The sequence below is a fragment of the Pristiophorus japonicus genome, chromosome 1 (assembly GCF_044704955.1).
Source record: "Pristiophorus japonicus isolate sPriJap1 chromosome 1, sPriJap1.hap1, whole genome shotgun sequence".
Taxonomy (NCBI): domain Eukaryota; kingdom Metazoa; phylum Chordata; class Chondrichthyes; family Pristiophoridae; genus Pristiophorus; species Pristiophorus japonicus.
In genome coordinates this window covers 457,269,064-457,289,913 of record NC_091977.1, presented here as the reverse complement: position 1 = coordinate 457,289,913, position 20,850 = coordinate 457,269,064, and the positions used below count along the sequence as shown (strand labels likewise).

The following is a 20,850-nucleotide window of genomic DNA, read 5'->3' as shown; positions in this document are numbered from 1 at the left end:
TTTTATTTTCCCTCTCATAAATCAAGACAAAAGTACCAGCTCAACAGAGCGAAGTTTAACTTCAAACCTTCACAAAAAGGTTGATTTCCCACCACCAAAAAGCTGATTAATAGAATTCTTTGATGGTATGCCAATTGCTGAAGTACCTTTCGCTAGATATACTTTGGGCCAATATTTCCTATAAACTGCAGGGCCACACGGCACTCTGAACTTCCCACGCAGGGATTCTAAATAGAAAAAAACATGTATGCGGGGAATTTGAATGGGCCGCACACCCAAAAATAATTAAAGGGAACATTGCTTTGGGGAATACTATAAATATTACAATGTTTTATCTATGCAAGAAAGGCAGTGGCCTATCATTTTATGGCATGTTTTGCCAAAGGCATTTTAATATTTGAAGTACAGCATTTTCTTTAAATGTACTTTGTTTTCTCTTTAAGGCTTTATGGGCTAGATTGTACACTTTTGTGCTTTTTGCCCAAAAATGGGCATTATTTCCAGCATGGGCGTTAAAAATGGGTTTTCAGATCTCAAAGCACCTCGTCTCCATTTTTGAAATTGGGCGTTGCTGCGATATGAAATGGGCGGTAGCATTAAATCTCGCTGACCTTCTGCCATAAAAAGTGTTGCCGTCCTTAGCAACGGCATGGCAACGTTCGATTCCCATGATTCAGGAGGTCAAGGGTCATCATGACATGCGCAGAAGAGGCGACAGAGAGAGAGAGAGCTGAGAGGGATTGAAGGAGAGTGTGGCTGTGGTGTGTGCTTGTTTGGCTGTTGTGGGACGCACGAGGGAGATTCACCAGCAGCAAAAAGCCGACAAAACACTAAGAACATAGATGGCATCAAGCTTTTGTTCAACAAATGATATATAATATGGAAGGGATGGTGGAGTCCCTGGAGCTGGTAGCCAGGAACACTGGTGGCAGAGAGCTCCCAGTGGTCCCAGAGCGCGGCACTGCACCCCAAGTTGCCATATCCCCATTGCCAACCATACGAGAGCCAGGAGCAACATCTTGCTTCTGGCTCGGAGCACGTTCCCACCTCGGGACATCCTCTCCTGTAGCCGTCCAAGCAGCGGGTCGGTCGTCATCTCCCCCCCCCCCCCAATGACGCATCGCCTGAGGAGCTCCTCAGCCAGGCGGCTTGGAGTCAGGAGGGGAAGGGGTAGAGGTGGGGAGGAGAAACAGGGGGCGGGGGGTTGGTTTTTACAGAAATACTTATGATTTCAGGCAACTGTTCACTTTAAATGTTTTTTATTTAAAACCTTGTTGCACATTGGCTCAGATAGCTGCACCGTTACACACTGGTGATTCCTTATCAAAGGGTATAATTACACTTAACTTCAATCAACTTAAACTTTAACTGTCACCAAGGTGATGCCCACCATTGATGTATGACCTGCACACCCAGCAGTGTGTCAGCTTTGTAAATATCACCAACATTGATGAGCTCCTGACGCAAGGCTCTTGCAGCTATCATGCCACCACAGTCCTTTCATGTGGTCTACAGGGGGCAGAAGCATGGCTTCAGCGTCAGCCTGATTGTCTGGGCCGATGTCAGCGTCCGCCTCCTCGTCCTCCTCTCTCTGATGAGGTGGACTGTCAGACACATCAGCCAATTCTTGTCCCCTCCTGATAGCCAAGTTGTGCAGCATGGAGCACACCACCACGAATTGAGCTACCTGCTCAGGGTTATATTGGAGGTCGCCTCCTGAGTGGTCCAGGCATCTAAAACGCTGCTTAAGCACTCCAATGGTTTTCTCCACGATATTGCGAGTGGCTCTGTGGCTCTCGTTGTATCACCTCTCGGCTTCATAGAATCATAGAATGGTTACAGCACAGAAGGAGGCCATTCGGCCCATCGAGCCTGTGCCGGCTCTCTGAAAGAGCACTTCAGCAAGTCACATTCCCCTGCCCTTTCCCAGTAGTTGTCACGCAGTGGGGTCATCAGCCAGGTGGTGAAGCCATATCCTGTTCTAAGAATCCAGCATTGACCTTGTGGCTGATTATTAAACAAATCAGATACAGTGCTCTCAAGCAGGATGTGAGCATCATGGATGCTGCCCGGAAATTTAGCATTCACTGCCATTATAATTTGCTGGTGGTCGACAACAAGTTGGACATTCAGGGAGTGGAATCCCTTGCGGTTCCTGAAAACCTCTGCATCCTGAAAAGGTGCCCGCATCACAATGTGCGTGCAGTCTATTGCTTCCTGCACCTTGGGGAAGTTTGCAATTCTGGAGAACCCTCGAGCCCTCTCACTCTGTGCCTCCCTGGTCATAAGAAAGCTGATCAAGTCCATCCTGTGTGTATACAGGGCTTCAGTGACCTGTCTAATGCAGCAATGTGTGGCATGCTGAGACAGACTGCAAATGTCGCCAGCTGAGGCCTGAAAAGAACCCAATGCATAGAACGACAGTGCCGCGGTGACTTTGACCTCGACGGACAGTGCAGTACTGATGGTGCTGGCAGGCTGCAAATCTCCCCTTATGAGCTGGCATACCTCAGTGATAACCTCTTTGTGGAAGCACAGTTTCCGAAGGCAGGTGGTGTCGCACAAGTTGAGGTAAGACTTCTTCTCCCTGTACTTGCGGGGGGTGTAACGTCTAGTCCTCCTCATCAGTCTGGCATGTCTTACATTGGGCACATAATGATATAGAGCGTACCTTCGCCATCTCGATTCTGCAGCATGTAATTGGTCATCAAGAGAGGGTGAGAAAGGACAGGCCTCATTGCAATAGCTCTCTGTTTTCCACCGATTGGTCACAAACAATGAATGCCCCAACGAAGACACCTATTCAATTCCAATCGGTCACAGAATGGTCAAGATGTTTGGAGTTGAACATCAACTCCAACAACCTCCAGAGTACATCCGAACACCCCCGAGATTGAAGCACAGCAGCCTTTTAAAGGATGTGACATGTGATGTAGAACATGGCGTCCATAACACTGCGATTAGTTCCAGTTAGTTCCACTTTTTCTGGGCGTTTTTTTGGGCGAACGATATTGTGGGTGATATGCGTGCGAGGTGGTGAAAGTGACGCTGGGCGAGCTCATGGCCGCTAGTTTCAGCAAATGTGATCTTTACGACAAAAAAAAGTAGGCGGGTTGTATTATTGAATCTCGCCGTTATTTCTGTGCGGAAAGTAACGCTGGGCGATATTATGGGCGTTGATTTCGCCCATTCTGATGATTCTGCCCCAAAAAAGTGGGCGGGCGGTATTATTTTTTCCCGGCGTTATGCACATGGTGAAAGTAACACTTGCCGATAAGTTTCCGAAAAATGCCAGCAGTTTCCATTTTGTGGCTGAATGGGCGATATATGGGCGTTATACGTAATTTCAGCGGTAAAATGGACATTACGTGGGCGTTATGCATGCAAAAAACGAGGAACCTCTAGCCCTATATTTGTTTGTATGCATTAACAGCACAAGATAAAAGCAATTTATTTTTTACTTTTAGGAGCAAAAGTTTCAATTTGTTCTTTATTTGTGGTAGCGCATCAGCATTGTAATCTATAGTTATTTGCCAATATTTTCCTCTGCGCATTTACAAACTGTGTAATTATAACTATCAAAATTTACACAAAGAAGATGATAATCAGGGTTTGCAATTTTGCAAAGATTTTAATCCAATTCAAAAAGGACAAGGTTCTCAATTTACGACTTGCCTTTGGTAACAAACCATTGGTGACTCTCAAACTTTTACTTGTGTCTCAAACACACACAGTGCCGAGTACACTTTTTTCCACTAAGGCAGCCGTTATCACCTTTATTGCAAAGGGGATGGAGTATAAAAGCAGGGAAGTCTTGCCACAGTTATACAAGGTACTGGTGAGGCCACACCTGGAATATTGCATGCAGTTTTGGTTTCCATATTTAAGAAAGGATATACTTGCTTTGGAGGCAGTTCAGAGAAGGTTCACTAGGTTGACTCCAGAGATGAGGGGGTTGACTTATAAGGAAAGGTTGAGAAGGTTGGGCCTCTATTTATTGGAATTCAGAAGAATGAGAGGTGATCTTATCGAAACGTGTAAGATTATGAGGGGGCTTGACAAGGTAGATGCAGAGAGGATGTTTCCACTGATAGGGAAGACTAGAACTAGGGGGCATAATCTTAAAATAAGGGGCCGCCCATTTAAAACTGAGATGAGGAGGAATTTCTTCTCTCAGAGGGTTGTAAATCTGTGGAATTCGCTGCCTCAGAGAGCTGTGGAAGCTGGGTCATTGAATAAATTTAAGACAGAGATAGACAGTTTCTTAACCGATAAGGGAATAAGAGGTTATGGGGAGCGGGCAGGGAAGAAGACCCGAGTCCATGATCGGATCAGCCATGGTCGTATTAAATGGGGAGCAAGGGGCTCCTATTTCTTATGTTCTTATTTTCTTCTTATCTTCACAACCACCAAGAAGAAGAGAGAACAATTTTTATAATTATTAAATAATTTTAAAAAACTAGCAGATCTTCCATGACAGAAGGGTTATACAATGTAATACACAATATTGTTGCATAAATGACAATCTACATAACTCAGAAAACCTGATGGGAGATTCAAAAAGCTGACAACTCAAAACAACATACAACTAAAAAATAGTCCTGAATAAAGACCAAAGTCCAAGGTCACTTCTTCATGGCCACTGAATAAGTTAAATTATTCTTATTACACTGGATATGAGGATTTTTATTTGTGTTATAGATCACAGTCTACAATTTAGCTGGTATTTCTGTGAAAATTGAAAACCAATGGCCTCATGAATAACTTACAAGAATAGGGTCAAAATGTGGTTGCTAACGCATGCTGATAACGCTAGGTGCTAACTGGGAGTTAGGTGGTTGGGAGAAGCGCTGGGTGCTGTGCACGCCTGACGCGAAATTCGTTGGTAATTTTTTTTTAAGGGCATGATAACGTAACGTCCTGCTGGCTAACGCCATGGAAATCATGACATCAGTTCGCATGCAACGTCTCCTTGGCGCTGTTCTCACCACATTCACTTTTACCACCTCACTTAATGGCTGGCGTCCATGACGTCTGAAAAAGTTGGAGAAACTAATCCGGGGTCATACTGCTGTTGACTCATCAGATTGACTATCAGCATCTGGGACATATTGGGTTCCACATCAGATAATTTTGAAATCTCCATTTCGATGTGACCTGTGCCAAGTCATGGGGGCAGTAATGGCACACCACATTGTCCTTCGGCACCGACTTGAAAGGCACCAGGTGCAGAGACAGCTTTGGGCAAATATGGATCCTCCCCAAAGGAGAGGCACCAGATGGTGGGGCAGGAGGCTGTACACACACGGTGTATCCTGTGCATTACTCTTAACTTGAGATGTTCGAGGAGCAGTGCTCAAGAAGGCTGAGGCTCCACAAAGTGGTGCTCACAGACTTTTGCAACCTTCTGCGGACATACCTGGCAGCTGACATCGGCACTAATACCTAGTTGTCAGTGGCAGTGAAAGTGACAGTAGCACTGAACTTCTATACTACCGGCACCTTCCAATCTCTTGTAGATGATATATGCAACATCTCGCAGTTTGCAGTACATTGCTGCATTCGCCAGGTGACCAACGCTCTCGATGGCAAACGAATGGACTACATCAAGTTCAGCATGTCAAGGGAAGACCAGGATGAGCGCACCTGTGACTTTGCCTGGAGAGCAGATTTTCCCCAGAGTTCAAGGAGCCATTGATTGTACGCATGTGACATTGAAGGCCCTGTCCCACAATGGAGAGCTCTTTCGGAATCGCAAGGGATTCCCCTCCCTCAACATATAGCTGGTCTGCGATCACAGGCAGATGATCCTTGCTGTCAATGCCCAATATCTTGGCAGATGCCAAGATACCTTCATCCTGTGGGAGACCACTGTACCATGACTCTTCAAGCCATCGCATGAAGGCAATGGCTGGCTCCTGGGCAACAAAGGATATGGTGTGGTCCCCTGGCTGATGACACCCCTCGGCGTTGACACCCCTCGGCAATCCCACCACCCCTGCCGAGCAGCACTACGACACTAGCCATTACACAACCCAGGACATTATCACGCAATCTATTGCGGTTCTGAAACAGCATTTCCGCTGCCTTGACCGGTCTCGAGGGGCATTGCAGTATTCACCTGATAGAGGCTCTATGATCACCATTGTCTGCTGCCAGCTGCAAAACCTGGCCATTATGAGGGGCCAGCCATTACTACCAGGGATGGATGATCCACCTCAGCAGGAGGATGACGATGAGGAGGAAGACTAGAAGCCTCACCGAAGGAGGAGCAGCATGGCACTGCTGCGACTGGAAGGGCTGCTCGTCAGAGACTCATCGCTCATCGATTCCAATGAATGAGTCTTGACGTGCCGAATGGCCAGCTTATAGACGTGGGCATCAACTCAACACATCGCTACACAGCCTGCAGCCCTCCATCTTAAATAATCAGTGCATCATGTGAACAATCCAAACTTGCTTTATTGCAAACATAAATCATGTGCGCTGAAAACAAGCACCAACAACAACATCATCCCCAACACATCAACATACCCATAAAACCCCTTTAAACATTCTCATAAACATCCAAGTGCACCTAGTGACATCAGTTCATTTTGTAACAAGGTACCCATTTCTGGCAAGTACCAAACAATTGTTGCATCGTTCATCCAAGTGCATCAATTTACACGAGCTCCATTGCAACAACACAGCCATCTCTATTGACTACCAAGCAAGTGTTTGGTGCGTCATACAAGTGCAACTAGTTTTAAAAGCTCATATCTCACAAGATCAGCATATGTGGCCACCTTCCCATAGATCTTTACTTTGTCTTAAAGAGGGCTTTACCACCCCTTCCCTTCTCCCCCCCTCCCACATCTACTGCTCCTCTTCAATAGGTCTCAGGGCCTTCAGCAAGGCTGGTAGTCGGTTGTTGACTTGGATCCGCAGCCACATATGATGGCCTCGCAGGACGTCCCCAATCAACTCGGGCCCTGGACGTCCCCAATCAGCTCGGGTCCTGGAAGACCCAGCTGCGGACTGCATAACCTCAGCATGGGCGGAAGCACTCTGTTGTGGATAGGGTCCAGAGAGTGACAGCTGCGACGGCGGAATTATGTCATCCTGAGAAACGCTATCACGGTCCAATTGGCCTAACAGGCTGATAATCCCCCAGGGCAGAGCATCATCATCTGCAGAAATCTGGATGAGATCAGATTCCTGCCCCAGTTCGGCAAGGTTACGTCCCCATTCATGGGGCCCCAGACGTCCACTGAATCTATTTGCCTTTGCATCAATTGTGTCTGCAACTGCAGTACACCAGAGAGCTGACTCGGGACACCACGCACCGATGACATTTGAGTATGGAGGCCTACAATAGCAATGGCCTGGTGCTCAATGGTCACTGCAACATCAGCCGTGGCCCAGACCCCATGGTCACTGTTTGCATCCAGCATTCATTGGTATCTACCAAGGATGGGCTTGGTGGGCTGCTGAGAAACATGAGCAGTAGTTGAGGTGGAGTCCTCCATCCTCACAGCTAGTGCATCAAAACTCTGTGGCACCCTTGCTAGTGCACCCAGCAGATCGCTGTGTAACTGCAGGAATTGTCTTGCAGTAACCTCGAGTTCGTGCTCAACGTCAGAGTGTTGCTGAGCATCACTCAGGCGCGCACTCAACTGTGGTCAGTGCTTCAATGCTGGGGATGTTGGCCTGGTCGAGGACGCTAATGTTGGTGCGTCTGTCCTCCCAGGGGATTTGTAGGATCTTGCGGAGGCATTGTTGGTGGTATTTCTCCAGCGACTTGAGGTGTCGAATGTACATGGTCCATGTCTCTGAGCCATACAGGAGGGCAGGTATTACTACAGCTCTGAAGACCATGAGCTTGGTGGCAGTTTTGAGGGCCTGGTCTTCCAACACTCTTTTCCTCAGGCGCCCGAAGGCCTCACTGGCACACTGGAGGCAGTGTTGAATCTCATCATCAACGCCTGTGCTTGTTGATAAGAGGCTCCCGAGGTATGGGAAGTGGCCCATGTTGTCCAGGGCCGCGACGTGGATCTTGATGACTGGGGGGCAGTGCTGTGTGGCGAGGACAGGCTGGTAGGATGACCTTTGTCTTACGGATGTTTAGCGTAAGGCCCATGTTTTCGTATGCCTCAGTAAATACGTCACCCATGTCCTGGAGTTCAGACTCTGTACATTCGCAGACTCAGGCATCGTCCGCGTACTGTAGCTCGACGACAGAGGTTGGGGTGGTCTTGGACCTGGCCTGGAGACTGCGAAGGTTGAACAGCTTCCCACTGGTTCTGCAGTTTAGTTCCACTCCAGCGGGGAGCTTGTTGACTGTGAAGTGGAGCATGGCAGCGAGGAAGATTGAGAAGAGGGTTGGGGCGTTGACGCAGCCCTGTTTGACCCCGGTCTGGACGTGGATTGGGTCTGTGATGGATCCGCTGGTAAGGATCACGGCCTGCACGTCGTCGTGGAGCAGGCGGAGGATGGTGATGAATTTTTGGGGGCATCCGAAACAGAGGAGGACGCTCCATAGACCCTAGCGGTTGACAGTGTCAAAGGCCTTTGTAAGGTCGAAGAAGGCAATGTTTAAGGGCTGGCACTGTTCCCTGCATTTTTCCTGCAATTGTCACGCTGCAAAAATCATGTCTGTTGTACCTCATAGGGGATGAAATCCGCACTGTAACTCCGGGAGGAGCTCCTCGGCCGCAGGGAGAAGACAGTTGAGGAGGACTCTAGCGACGACTTTCCCAGTGGCTGATAGCAGGGATATTCCTCTGTAGTTGCCGCAGTCGGACTTGTCCCCTTTTTTTTTTTTAAAAAAGATGTTCATGATCACTGCATCTCTGAAATCTCCCGGCATGCTCTCCTCCCTCCAGATGAGAGAGATGAGGTCATGTATTCGCGCCAATGGTGCCTCTCCCCCATACTTCAGTGCCTCAGCAGGGATTCCATCCGCATCCATAACCTTGTTGTTTTTAAGGTGTCTTATGGTTTTGTCTACCTTGTGCAGTGTTGGGGTCTTACTGAGGTGGTGGCAGGTAGCATGCTGCAGGATGGAGTCGAGAACAGTCGAGTCAAAGGCAGAGTCTCGATTGAGGAGATCTTCGAAGTGCTCCTTCCAGCGGGCTCTGACTGCCTCTGTGTCTTTGATTAGTGTTTCCCTGTTCTTGCCAGAAATGGGGTGGGGCCTTGGGTGTTTGGACCGTAGGTGGCCTTGACTGCAATGAAGAATCCTCGCACATCATGGCTGTCAGCCAGCTTCTGTATCTCCTGTGCTTTCTCCATCCACCACCTGTTCTTTAGGTCCCGGGTTTTTTGTTGGATCTCAGCCTTGAGCCGTCTGTAATGCTGCTTTGCTGCTCCCGAGTTGGGTTGGTGTTTAAGGCTCAGAAATGCCCTGCGCTTGCGATCTATTAGCTCTTGGATCTCCTGATCAGCAGCGCTACTGGTTCCCTCTCAGACGACAGCCTCCTGCGTGAGGTCGAAGGAGGTGTCGTCCTCCTACTCCTCCTCTTGGTCATCGCCACCATTTGCACCCATGGAAGGCGCCCGAGAAGGCCCCGATAGATCTGGCAGGTCATCTGAAAGCACAAACACAGAACAGCGGTTACCTGCAGGGGAGGGGGCCAGGAGCGGGAAAGGCATTCGTGAATTCCAGTCTCATGGAAATAGCTGCACATTGATGGTATGAGGGCCAAGCGTCCTGCAGGTCGCTGCAAAGGAACTCAACATACCGTCACTGTCCCGAGGGAGATCGGCCGCACCCACTGCCATCGCATCAACTTGAATGCCCATCTGTTCCTCCAACGGACTGAGCATTAGGAGGTCTGGTTTTCCTCCACCAATCCACATTTGCTCCCGTCGGTTGTGTGCAAGTTCGCCTGTAATATTAAACAGCACGTTGGAGTTAGAGGCCTTTGATCAGTGTGTCCCAAGTGCTTTACATACTTTACTATATTTTACTCAATGAGAGTCTTCACAGCTCGATGTAACTACTATTCACAGCGTGGACTTGCTGTAGCAATGCTTGAATTAGGGTGCCAGGACCTAACAGTAATGGGGAGGCTACCACCTTCAAGATGCATATAAAGACTGAGGAGTGAACAACACGACGGGTGGTTCTGCAGAACTGAGTAACAAGGTTAACAGCGCATGCAGGCCCTTGCAATGGGTGAAGCTGCAAATGGGAACCTTGACTGTGGCCTCACCCACTTCGAGCATGGATTCGGAAACACTACATTGAGCAGAGAGTGCACATTCTGGTGAGAGCATAGCATGTTGAAGTTTGAAATTAAAGATACTCACCCTTACGTCAGGTCGATCCACTTTTTTCTACATTCTGCATTGTTATCCTTAGCACCGTGTCACTCGCAGACACTTGGGCTGCTATTTCCCTCCATAGCCTTTGGTATGTTTGGGGTTGAGGTCTCCTCAGAGCCTCCATCCTTAGCACCTGCCGATGCCTCTCCAGGGCATCAAGGAGTATATCCAGTGCAGCGTCCGTGAACCAGTGGGCATTCTGATGAGCTGCTGCTACAACGTCTGCATAGTGAGTGCATAGGAAGCGAATATAGCCACGAGGTGTTGAGGCGCCCAATCAACACTTCAATTCATAGAAACATAGAAAATAGGTGTAGGAGCAGGCCATTCATCCCTTCGAGCCTGTACCGCCATTCAATATGATCATGGCTGATCATGCAACTTCAGCAGCCGCCCACCCTCCCCGCCCACACACCCACAGAGTACCCTGCCCCGGCTCTAGCCGCCAACCCTCCTCGCCCACGGAGCGCCCTGCCCCGGCTCCAGCCGCCTGCCCGCGGAGCGCCCTGCCCCGGCTCCAGCCGCCAACGCTCCCCGCCCACGGAACGCCCTGCCCCGGCTCCAGCCGCCAACGCTCCCCGCCCGGCCGCGGAGCGCCCTGCCCCGACTCCAGCCGCCTGCCCGCGGAGCGCCCTGCCCCGGCTCCAGCCGCCAACGCTCCCCGCCTGCCCGCGGAGCGCCCTGCCCCAGCTCCAGCCGCCCGCCCGCAGAGCGCCCTGCCCCGGCTCCAGCCCGCCCACCATCAGTCTGGTTCGATCCAGGCGGCACCACTATGTCTGTGGCACAGCTCCAAAAGTCCCAGATGTTGAGCCCACGCTTAACTGCCAACTTATCGCAGCGTAGCGCATCCAGGTAAGTGTGTAATGCCATGATTTTACGCTGCCATCAATTCTTTAGGCGTCAACACTGAATTTTGTATTTGGAGACTGCACCTGAAGCGAGGCGTTAAAAATTTCTCTCATGCGGTGACAACGCCTCAAAATGGCAGTCGTACCGAATTTTGACTCCAATATGTTACAATGGGACTGCAGTGGGACAGGCACTTGTTATGACTGAAGATGCAGCTAAATTCAATATTCTACCATCTGTAGTATAGGGAAAAAAATACATTCAAGCCCTGATTTTTGTACTGGTGGATTCTGAACTATTTTAAGCAGGAAATGAGCTCCAGTGATTCTTTTTTTTTGTTCCTGGGATGAGGGCATTGCTTGCAAGGCCAGCATTTATTGCCCATCCCTAATTGTCCTTGAGAAGATGGTGGTGAGCCACCTTCTTGAACCACTGCAGTCAGTATGATGAAGGTACTCCCACAGTGCTGTTAGGGAGGGAGTTTCAGGATTTTTTTGCCGCTCGATAACACTGTCGATGACACCTTCCATCACTTTGCTGATGATTGAGAGTAGACTAATGGGGCCGTAATTGGCTGGATTGGATTTGTCCTGCTTTTTATGGACAGGACATACCTGGGCAGTTTTCCATATTGTCAGATAGATGCCAAACTGTACTAGAACAGCTTGGCTAGTGGCCCGGCTAGTCCTGGAGCACAAGTCTTCAGCACGACAACCAGGATGTTGTCGGGGCCCATAGCATTTGCTGTATCCAATGCGCTTAGCATTTCTTGATATCATGTACAGTGAATTAAAATGGCTAAGGACTGGCTTCTGTGATGGTAGGGACCTCAGGAGGAGGCCGAAATGGATCATCCACTCGGCACTTCTGGCTGGAGATGGTTGCAAACGCTTCAGCTTTGACTTTCGCACTCACGTGTCAGGCTCCGCCATCATTGAGGACGTGGATATTCATGGAGCCTCTTCCTCCCGTTAGTTGTTTAATGGTCCACTACCATTCATGACTGGATGTGGCAGGACTGCAGAGCTTTGATCTGACCCATTGATTGTGGGATCGCTTAGCCCTGTCTATGGCATGCAGCTTCCGCATTTTAGCATGCTTGTCGCCTTGCACAGCTTCTCCAGGTTGGCACCTCATTTTTAGTTACGCCTGGTGCGGCTCCTGGCATGCTTTTTTACACTCCCCATTGAACCAGGGTTGGTTCCCTGGCTTGTTGGTGACGGTAGAGTGAGGGATAAGCCAGGCCATGAGGTTACAGATTGTGATGGAATACAATTCTGCTGCTGCTGATAGCCCACAGCGCCTCATGGATGCCCAGTTTTGAGCTGCTAGATCCGTTCTGAATCTATCCCATTTAGCATGTTGGTAGTGCCACACAACACGATGGAGAGTGTCCTCAGTGTGAAGATGGGACTTCATCTCCACAATAACTGTGCGGTGGTCACTGCTCCCAATAAGGTCATGGACAGATGCATCTGTGACAGGTAGATTGGTTGAGGACGAGATCAAGTACGTTTTTCCCTCATGTTGGTTCTCTCACTAGCTCCCGCAGGCTCAGTCTGGCAGCTATGTCCTTCAGGGTTCGGCTAGCTCAGTCTTGGTGCAACAGAGCCACTCTTGGTGATGGACATTAAAGTCCCTCATCCAGAGTACATTCTGTGCCCTTGCTTCTCTCAGTGCTTCTTCCACGTGATGTTCAACATGGAAGAGTACTGATTCATCAGCCGAGGGAGGGCGGTAGGCGGTAATCAGCAGGAGGTTTCCTTGCCCATGCTTGACCTGAAGTCGGAAGCTTGTCACTTTAATTCTCCGCTCCACTCCCACTCTGACCTCTCTGCCCTCAGCTTCTTGCACTGTTCCAATAAAGCTCAACGCAAGCTTGAGGACCAGCACCTCATCTTTCAATTTTTTCACATGGCAGTTGTTGATGATCTTGCCATTCCCATATATACATCTTCTAGACTTATCTTTTATTTTTTTCTTCTCTCACTATGATCTCCTTTTGCTTTGATCTTACCTCTCATCATTTAATCACATAAGAACATAAGAAAATAGGAGGAGGAGTTGGCCATCTAACCTCCGGAAGCCTCCGACCGGAATTTCAGGGCCATTGTGTTTCATGCATAAGGACCCCCAGGTCCTTCTGTACTACAGCATTTTATAATTTCTCTCCATTTAAATAATAATTTGCTTTTTTATTCTTCCTGCCAAAGTGGATAACCTCACACTTTCCCACACTATACTCCATCTGCCAAATATTTGCCCACTCACTTAGCCTGTCTATATCCCTTTGCAGATTTTTTGTGTCCTCCTCATCATTTGCTTTCCCACCCATCTTTGTATCATCAGCAAACTTGGCTACATTACACTCGGTCCCTTCATCCAAGTCATTATTATAGATGGTATCACTGCTCTCAACCCATCACAGACCTTCGTTTTTGTTCTTTCCTCTCCTCCCTTTCCCTGCCCCTGCATTTGTTTAAAATAGGTTACATCTCTAACTTTTCTAATGAACGAAAGGTCATCGACCTGAAAAGTTAACCCTGTTTCTCTCTCCACAGATGCTGCCTGACCTGCTGAGTATCTCCAACATTTTCTGTTTTTAATCTCACTAGTCTTATTCTCATTAAGTCACAATATTTAGAAGCATGCAATATTAAAGAAAACATAATGAGCACGATGATTATTGCAATTATGAATGTTATATCAGACCCCCAACCTCATCAAGTCCAAATACCTAGTGCTAATGAAATGCAAGAACTTCCTATATGGATCTGTAATGCAATCTGTAGTAATAATCCAAAAAAATATATAAAGGGTGCGATTCAATAAAAACCCTTCCTACAAAACTATGAACTAGCATAACACTGTCACATATTGTATCTCTGTCCACAACAGTAGATGGCTGTGGTTGTTGGAGGTCAATCATCCCAGCCCTGGGACATCAGAGCAGGAGTTCCTCAGAGCAGTGTCCTAGGCCCAAAAATCTTCAGCTGTTTCATCAATGACCTCCCCTCCATCATAAGGTCAGAAGTGAAGATGTTTGCTGATGATTGCAATGTTCAGTGCCATTTGCAACTCCTCAGTAAATGAAGCAGTCCATGCCCGCATGCAGCAAGACATGGACTACATTCAGGTTTGGGCTGATAAGTGGCAAGTAACATTCATGCCACACAAGTTCCAGGCAATGACTATCTCCAACAAACGAGAGCCTAACCACCACCCCTTGACATTCAACGGTATTATCATCGCCGAATCCCTCACCATCAACATCCTGGGTGTCACCATTGACCAGAAACATAACTGGACCAGCCACATAAATACGGTGACAACAAGAGCAGTTCAGAGGCTGGGTATTCTGCCACGAGTGTCTCACCTCCTAACTCCCCAAAGCTGTAAAGTCCTGTCCCCTCAGTACAGATTCACACGAGGCATGTAGTGAAGTCAAGGTCACTCTGGACCTGCACCTTTATTTCACAGCTCAGGAATGCTGTACTTGCCTGAGATCTGTCCTTATATACCTGTCTCTTGCAAGTGCACCCTCAGTGGTAAGGTATGCTGGTGGTTACAGGTCATATCTTATTACAGATATGTATAGCATGTTAGGATACAGTTATATATAATAATGTAAGATACATGACATCACCCTCCCCCAAGGTCTTATTGTCTTTATAGGTTCAGTCTCTCAGGTGGTCTACGCTCTCGCGTGGAGCGTCTGAGTTGTGGTTCAGTTGTTTGCCTTGGTGTCTGTTTTTCTTTGGGTGTGGTTGCTGGTATCTCGCCTGGGATGTGTGTTTCGATTGGTGTGATTGTTGTTGACTCGCCTGGGCTGTCTGTTGGGATTGCCCTTTCCTCAGGTTGTTCCCTCTGTCTGTCCACCAGGTGTGGTGCGAGTTCCACATTGTAGTCTGCCTCTGGTTCCGCAGTGTTGTTGGTAAATCTGCTTTTGACTTGGTCTACATGTCTCCGGCAGATTTTGCCATTGTCCATTTGTACTGCCAGTAGCCTGTTTCCTTCCTTGCCCGTAACTGTCCCTGCAAGCCATTTGGGACCCCTGCCATAGTTTAGTAAAACACTTTGTCCCCGATCTCATTCCATCTCCCCCTCGAATTTCTGTCATGGTACTCAGTCAGCTTACAGCGCTTTGCCTCAACGATTTCGTGCATGTCTGGGAGGATTAATGAGAGCCTTGTTTTTAAAGTCCTTTTCATCAACAGTTGCACGGGGGGGATCCCAGTCAGTGAGTGCGGACGAGATCTGTATGCCAGCAGCAGCCACGACAGGCGACCCTGCAGCGTGGGACCTTGGATTATTAGCATGCCTTGTTTTATGATTTGCACTGCTCTCTCCGCCTGGCCGTTGAAGGCCGGCTTGAACGGTGCCGTCTTGACGTGATTTATGCCGTGGTCAATTATAAAGTCTTGGAATTCTGCGCTGGTGAAGCACGGACCATTGTCACTGACCAATATGTCAGGGATTTCGTGCGTTGCAAACATGGTTGCGAGGCTCTCCACAGTGATGGAGGTTGTGCTCGAGTTTAAAATGGTGCATTCGATCCGCTTTGAAAATGCATTTACAACAACGAGGAACATTTTGCCCATGAATGGGCCCGCATAGTCTACGTGCACCCGCGACCACGGTTTGGTAGGCCAGGGGCTCAGTGGAGCCTCCCTGGGGGCATTGCTGAGTTGGGCACAAATGGTGCACCTGCGGACGCAGGGCTCCAAGTCCGCGTCAATACTAGGCCACCAGACGTGGGATCTGGCTATGGCCTTCATGAGAACGATCCCCGGGTGCTCGCGGTGGAGCTCCCAGACAAATGCCTCTCTGCCTCGCAGAGGCATGACTACTCGGCTGCCCCACATCAGGCAGTCTGCTTGTAGTGATATCTCATGCATGCGCCTGTGAAAGGGTTTTCATTCCTTGGGGCAGGCATCGCGAGCCTCTGCCCAGTCACCGGTTAGGACACATCTTTTTACAAAGGATAACGTGGGGTCGCTGGCCGTACAGGCTCTGATTTGGCGAGCCGTCATGGGCGAATCTGTGGACTCAAAGGCATTGATTGCTATGACTATCTCACAGTCCTGTTCGTCAGACCCTTCCGTGGTCGCCAGGGGTAGCCTGCTGAGCGCGTCGGCACAGTTGTCTGTGCCTTATGGTATAGTCGTAGGACGCCAGCATGAGTGCCCACTGTTGAATTTGCGCGCCGAGGCGTTGGCGTTTATTGCCTTGCTCTCGGATAGGAGGAACGTGAGGGGCTTGTGTTCGGCTTCTAACGCGAACTTAGCCCCGAAAAGGTCTGGCGCATCTTTTTGACACCGTACACGCACGCGAGCGCCTCCTTCTCTACCATTCCGTACCCGCGCTCCGCCCGCGAAAGTGACCTGGAGGCATAAGCTATGGGTTGTAATTTGCCCGCACTATTGACATGTTGCAAAACGCACCCGACCCCATACGCTGACGCATCGCATGTGAGAACTAGCTTTTTACCTGGGTCAAAGAAAGTCAAAACACTGTTGGAACACAGAAGGTTGCGTGCCTTATTGAAGGCGCGTTCCTGGGCGTCCCCCCAAAACCAATCGCACCCCTTCCTGAGTAGCACGTGGAGAGGCTCCAGCAGCGTGCTTAAGTTCTGCATAAAGTTCCAAAAGTAATTGAGTAGTCCAAGAAAGGCGCACAGTTCTGAGACATTCCGGGGCCTGGGTGCCAGGCAAATTGCTTCTGTTTTGGACTCTGTTGGGCGGATTCCATCAGGGCAATCCTTCTGTCCAAAAATTCAACCTTGGGTGCGAGAAACAGGCACTTGGATTTCTTGACTCGTAGGCCTACCCGATCCAACCGCTTTAGTACTTCCTCCAAATTACGGAGATGGGAGTCGGTGTCCCTGCCTGTGATAAGTATGTCGTCTTGAAATACAACCATCCCCGGGATGGACTAGAGCAGACTCTCCATGTTGCGCTGGAATATGGCAGCTGCCGACCTGATGCCGAATGGGCATCGATTGTACATGAAAAGGCCTCGATGTGTGTTGATGGTGGTGAGTAGCTTGGATTCCTCAGTCAATTCTTGCGTCATATACGCAGATGTGAGGTCTAATTTTGAGAAAAGTTTACCTCCAGCCAATGTGGCAAATAAGTCCTCTGCTCTGGGCAGCGGATATTGGTCCTGTAGGGAGACTCTGTTTATGGTAGATTTGTAGTCCCCACAGATTCGTACGGATCCATCAGGCTTCATGACTGGGACGATGGGACTTGCCCAGTCGCTAAATTCCACAGGTGATATAATGCCTTTCCGCAGAAGCCTGTCTAGTTCATGTGCAATCTTTTCCCTCATCACATAGGGTACAGCTCTGGACTTGTGATGGACCAGTCTAGCATCCTGTGTGATGTAGATTTTGACTTTGGCCCCTTTGAAAGTGCCCACACCTGGCCGAAAAAGATGTTCAAATCGCTTTATAACTGTTGAGCAGGAGGTCCGTTCCTCTAATGACATGGCATGGACATCATCCCATTTCCAGTTTAGTTTTGCCAGCCAGCTTCTCCCCAGCAGTGCTGGGGGGTCTCCGAGGACAATCCACAGGGGAAGTCAGTTCACTGTCCCTTTGTGTGTGACAGAGAGCATGGCGCTGCCGAGGACTGGTACGATTTCTTTGGTATAGGTCCTTAGTTTGGTGTCGACCCTTGTGAGTTTTGGTCTGTCTCTTTTATGCGGCCACAGTTGTTCAAATTGTTGAGCGCCCATGAGAGATTGACTCGCTCCCGTATCCAGCTCCATGTTGACAAATATCCCGTTGAGTAGGACCCTCATCATTATAGGAGCAGCGGCCATTGATCGTGTTGACCCGCTGTACATCGGTGTCTCGGGTACTGTCCCCACCATCTTCTGGTCCGCTTTCCGACCCATCCGATTCGTATACCAGCCGAGCTGCCATTTTTTTGCACATGCGGGCCAAATGCCCTGTATATTCACAATTTCTGCAAACAGCCTGCTGAAATCGACATCCCCTTGATGAGTGCCCACCACCACACCTCCAGCACAGACCTGTTCCATTGTTCAAAGTGTTCCCAAAGAATGAGCTGCGTCCGGCTGATCTCTCTTGAGCTTCTCTCAGTTTGTAGTTGATTGCTCGCATTGTGGGTTGATGAGGTGTGAACAGCCGTTCCTGTGGCCCTTGATGGCTTCTGCCTGCTGTCAAGAGCCTGTTCTCCCGGGTTTGTCTATGTGTGGGGGTAGCAGCTTGTTTAGTGCTGTGAACTTCTTGTTCCGATATTTCGTTAGTTGTCGTACCTGTATTGTAAATCAACCTCGTTTCTTCTTCCCCTACCAAGAATGTCTGTGCAACCAGTGCTGCTGCCTCTAAGGTCAGGTTCTTGGTTTCTATGAGCTTTCGGAATATGCCTGCGTGGCCTATTCCTTCAATGAAAAAGTCTCTCAGCATTTCTCTCCTCAGTTCATCGGAGAACTCACATAAACTAGCCAACCTCCGAAGTTCCGCCACGAAGTCGGGTATGCTCTGGCCCACACAGCGTCTGTAGTTGTAGAACCTGTGTCCGGCCATGTGTAGGCTGCTCACTGGCTTCAGGTGGTCTCTTACCAGTGTGCTCAATTCTTCAAACGCCTTGCTTGCTGGTTTCTCGGGTGCCAACAGATCATTCATTAAAGCGTATGTTTTCGAGCCACAGCTGGTCAAGAGATGGGCTCTTCTCTTGTCTGCCTTATCGTCGCCTAACCAGTCTTTGGTTGCAAAGCTTTGCTGGAGCCTTTCTATAAAGTCCTCCCAATTGTCTCCCACATTGTACTTTTCATCTGATCCGTTGTTCGCCATTCTGTGGATTCTGTAATCCCGTAACTCGTCACCATTGTAAAGTCCTGTCCCCTCAGTATAGATTCACAAGAGGCATGTAGTGAAGTCAAAGTCACTCTGGACCTGCACCTTTATTTCACAGCTCTGGAATGCTGCACTTGCCTGAGACCTGTCCTTATATACCTGTCTCTTGCAAGTGCACCCCTGGTGGTAAGGTATGCTGGTGGTTACAGGTCATATCTTATTACAGTCATGTATAGCATGTTAGGATACAGTTATATATAATAATGTAAGATACATGACAAAAGCCTTTTCACCATCTACAAGGCACAAGTCAGGAGTATGATGGAATACTCCCCACTTGCCTGGATGAGTGCAGCTCCAACAACACTCAAGAAGCCTGACACCATCCAGGACAAAACAGCCTGCTTGATTCGCACCCCATCCACCATCTTAAACATTCACTCCTTTCATCACCGATGTCCTGTGGCTGCAATGTGTACCATCTACAAGATGCACTCAGTAACTCAAGGCTTTTTCAGCAGCACCTCCCAAACCCACAACCTCTACCATTTAAAAGGACAAGGGCAGCAGGCACATGAGAACACCAACACCTTCACATTCCCCTCCAAGTCACACACCATCCTGACTGGGAAGTATATTGCTGTTCCTTCATTGTCGCTGGGTCAAAATCCTTGAACTCCCTCCTTAACAGCACTGTGAGAGCACCATCTTCTCAATTAGGGATAGGCAATAAATGCTGGCCTTGCCAGCAACGCACACATCCCAGGAACAATTTTTTTAAACTACATTGTCATTTGCTACAAACATATAACACAAATTGTGGGAAGAACAGTGCATATTGTGGGAAGAATATATGCTTTAGAATTTAATTCGTAGCATGGAACAAATTTAGAATAATTTTATAAAACAACCGGTTACTTTTACTAAATTAGTGAGTTTTTTTAAATCAGTACTTAAAGAATAATTGTTATGTTACTAATTTTTGTAATATGGTACTTACAGTTTTCTAAGTATCCTAATTAGAGTTTTAACCTTTCTTTTGAGATGATGAGGTGTATCCTCCATATTTTTCTTGGCCTGTAGTTTTTCCAGATAATCATCATTTACTGATTCACGGATATGTGATTTCTTACGTGATTTGCTGTTTAAAAAAAGCATAAATTTAAAGGCAAAAAATAAATTCTTATCCTTAAAATGTTGCATGCAGTTTTCTAATTTGAGATGCATATTGATACATCTGCTAAGAAGCATATTACATCACTTGCAAACTGCTTTACAAGTCCTGAAACGTGATCACGTAATCCAGGCCGACATTTCAGTGCAGTCCTGAGGGAGCACTGCACTGTCAGAACTGCTATCTTTCAGTTGAAATGTTAAACGAAGTCTGCTCTCTCAGGTGAACGTGGCACTATTTTAAAGAGCAGGTGTCTTTTGCAATATTTATCCCTCACCAACATCGCTCAAACAAATTATCTCGTCATTATTTCATCGCTAATTGATGGACCCGTGTGTAAATTTCTTACATTATAACAGTGACTACATTTCAAAAGTACTTCATTGGTTTTGGGACATCCTGAGGTCGGGAAAGGCACTATATAAATGCAAGTTCTTCTTTTACTTTCAATTTACTATGAACAAAAAGCAAAATATTGCAAATGCTGGAAATGTAAAACAAAAACAGAACACCGGAGACACTCAGCATATCAGGTAGCATCCATCAAGGAAACATGAGTTGGTTAATGTTTGAAGTATAAATCCTTCCTCAGAACTCTAATAAAAATACATATTCCCACTGCTCAAGCTGCAATGCCCACTTTTTGCCCTTTACCAGCACTTGCAACCCTGCCATGACTGAAACCAAC

General features: G+C 48.1%; 1 protein-coding gene across 3 annotated transcripts in view; it reads right to left on the bottom strand.

Annotated features, from left to right (window-relative positions):
• cnbd1 (cyclic nucleotide binding domain containing 1) overlaps positions 1 to 20,850 on the bottom strand; it is a 272,191-nt gene that overhangs the window by 205,075 nt on the left and 46,266 nt on the right. For all 3 annotated transcript variants that reach the window (XM_070893726.1, XM_070893742.1, XM_070893736.1), the window contains exon 4: positions 19,989 to 20,129. In XM_070893726.1, the coding sequence (XP_070749827.1) occupies positions 19,989 to 20,129 (141 nt within the window). The remainder of the gene's footprint in view (positions 1 to 19,988; positions 20,130 to 20,850) is intronic.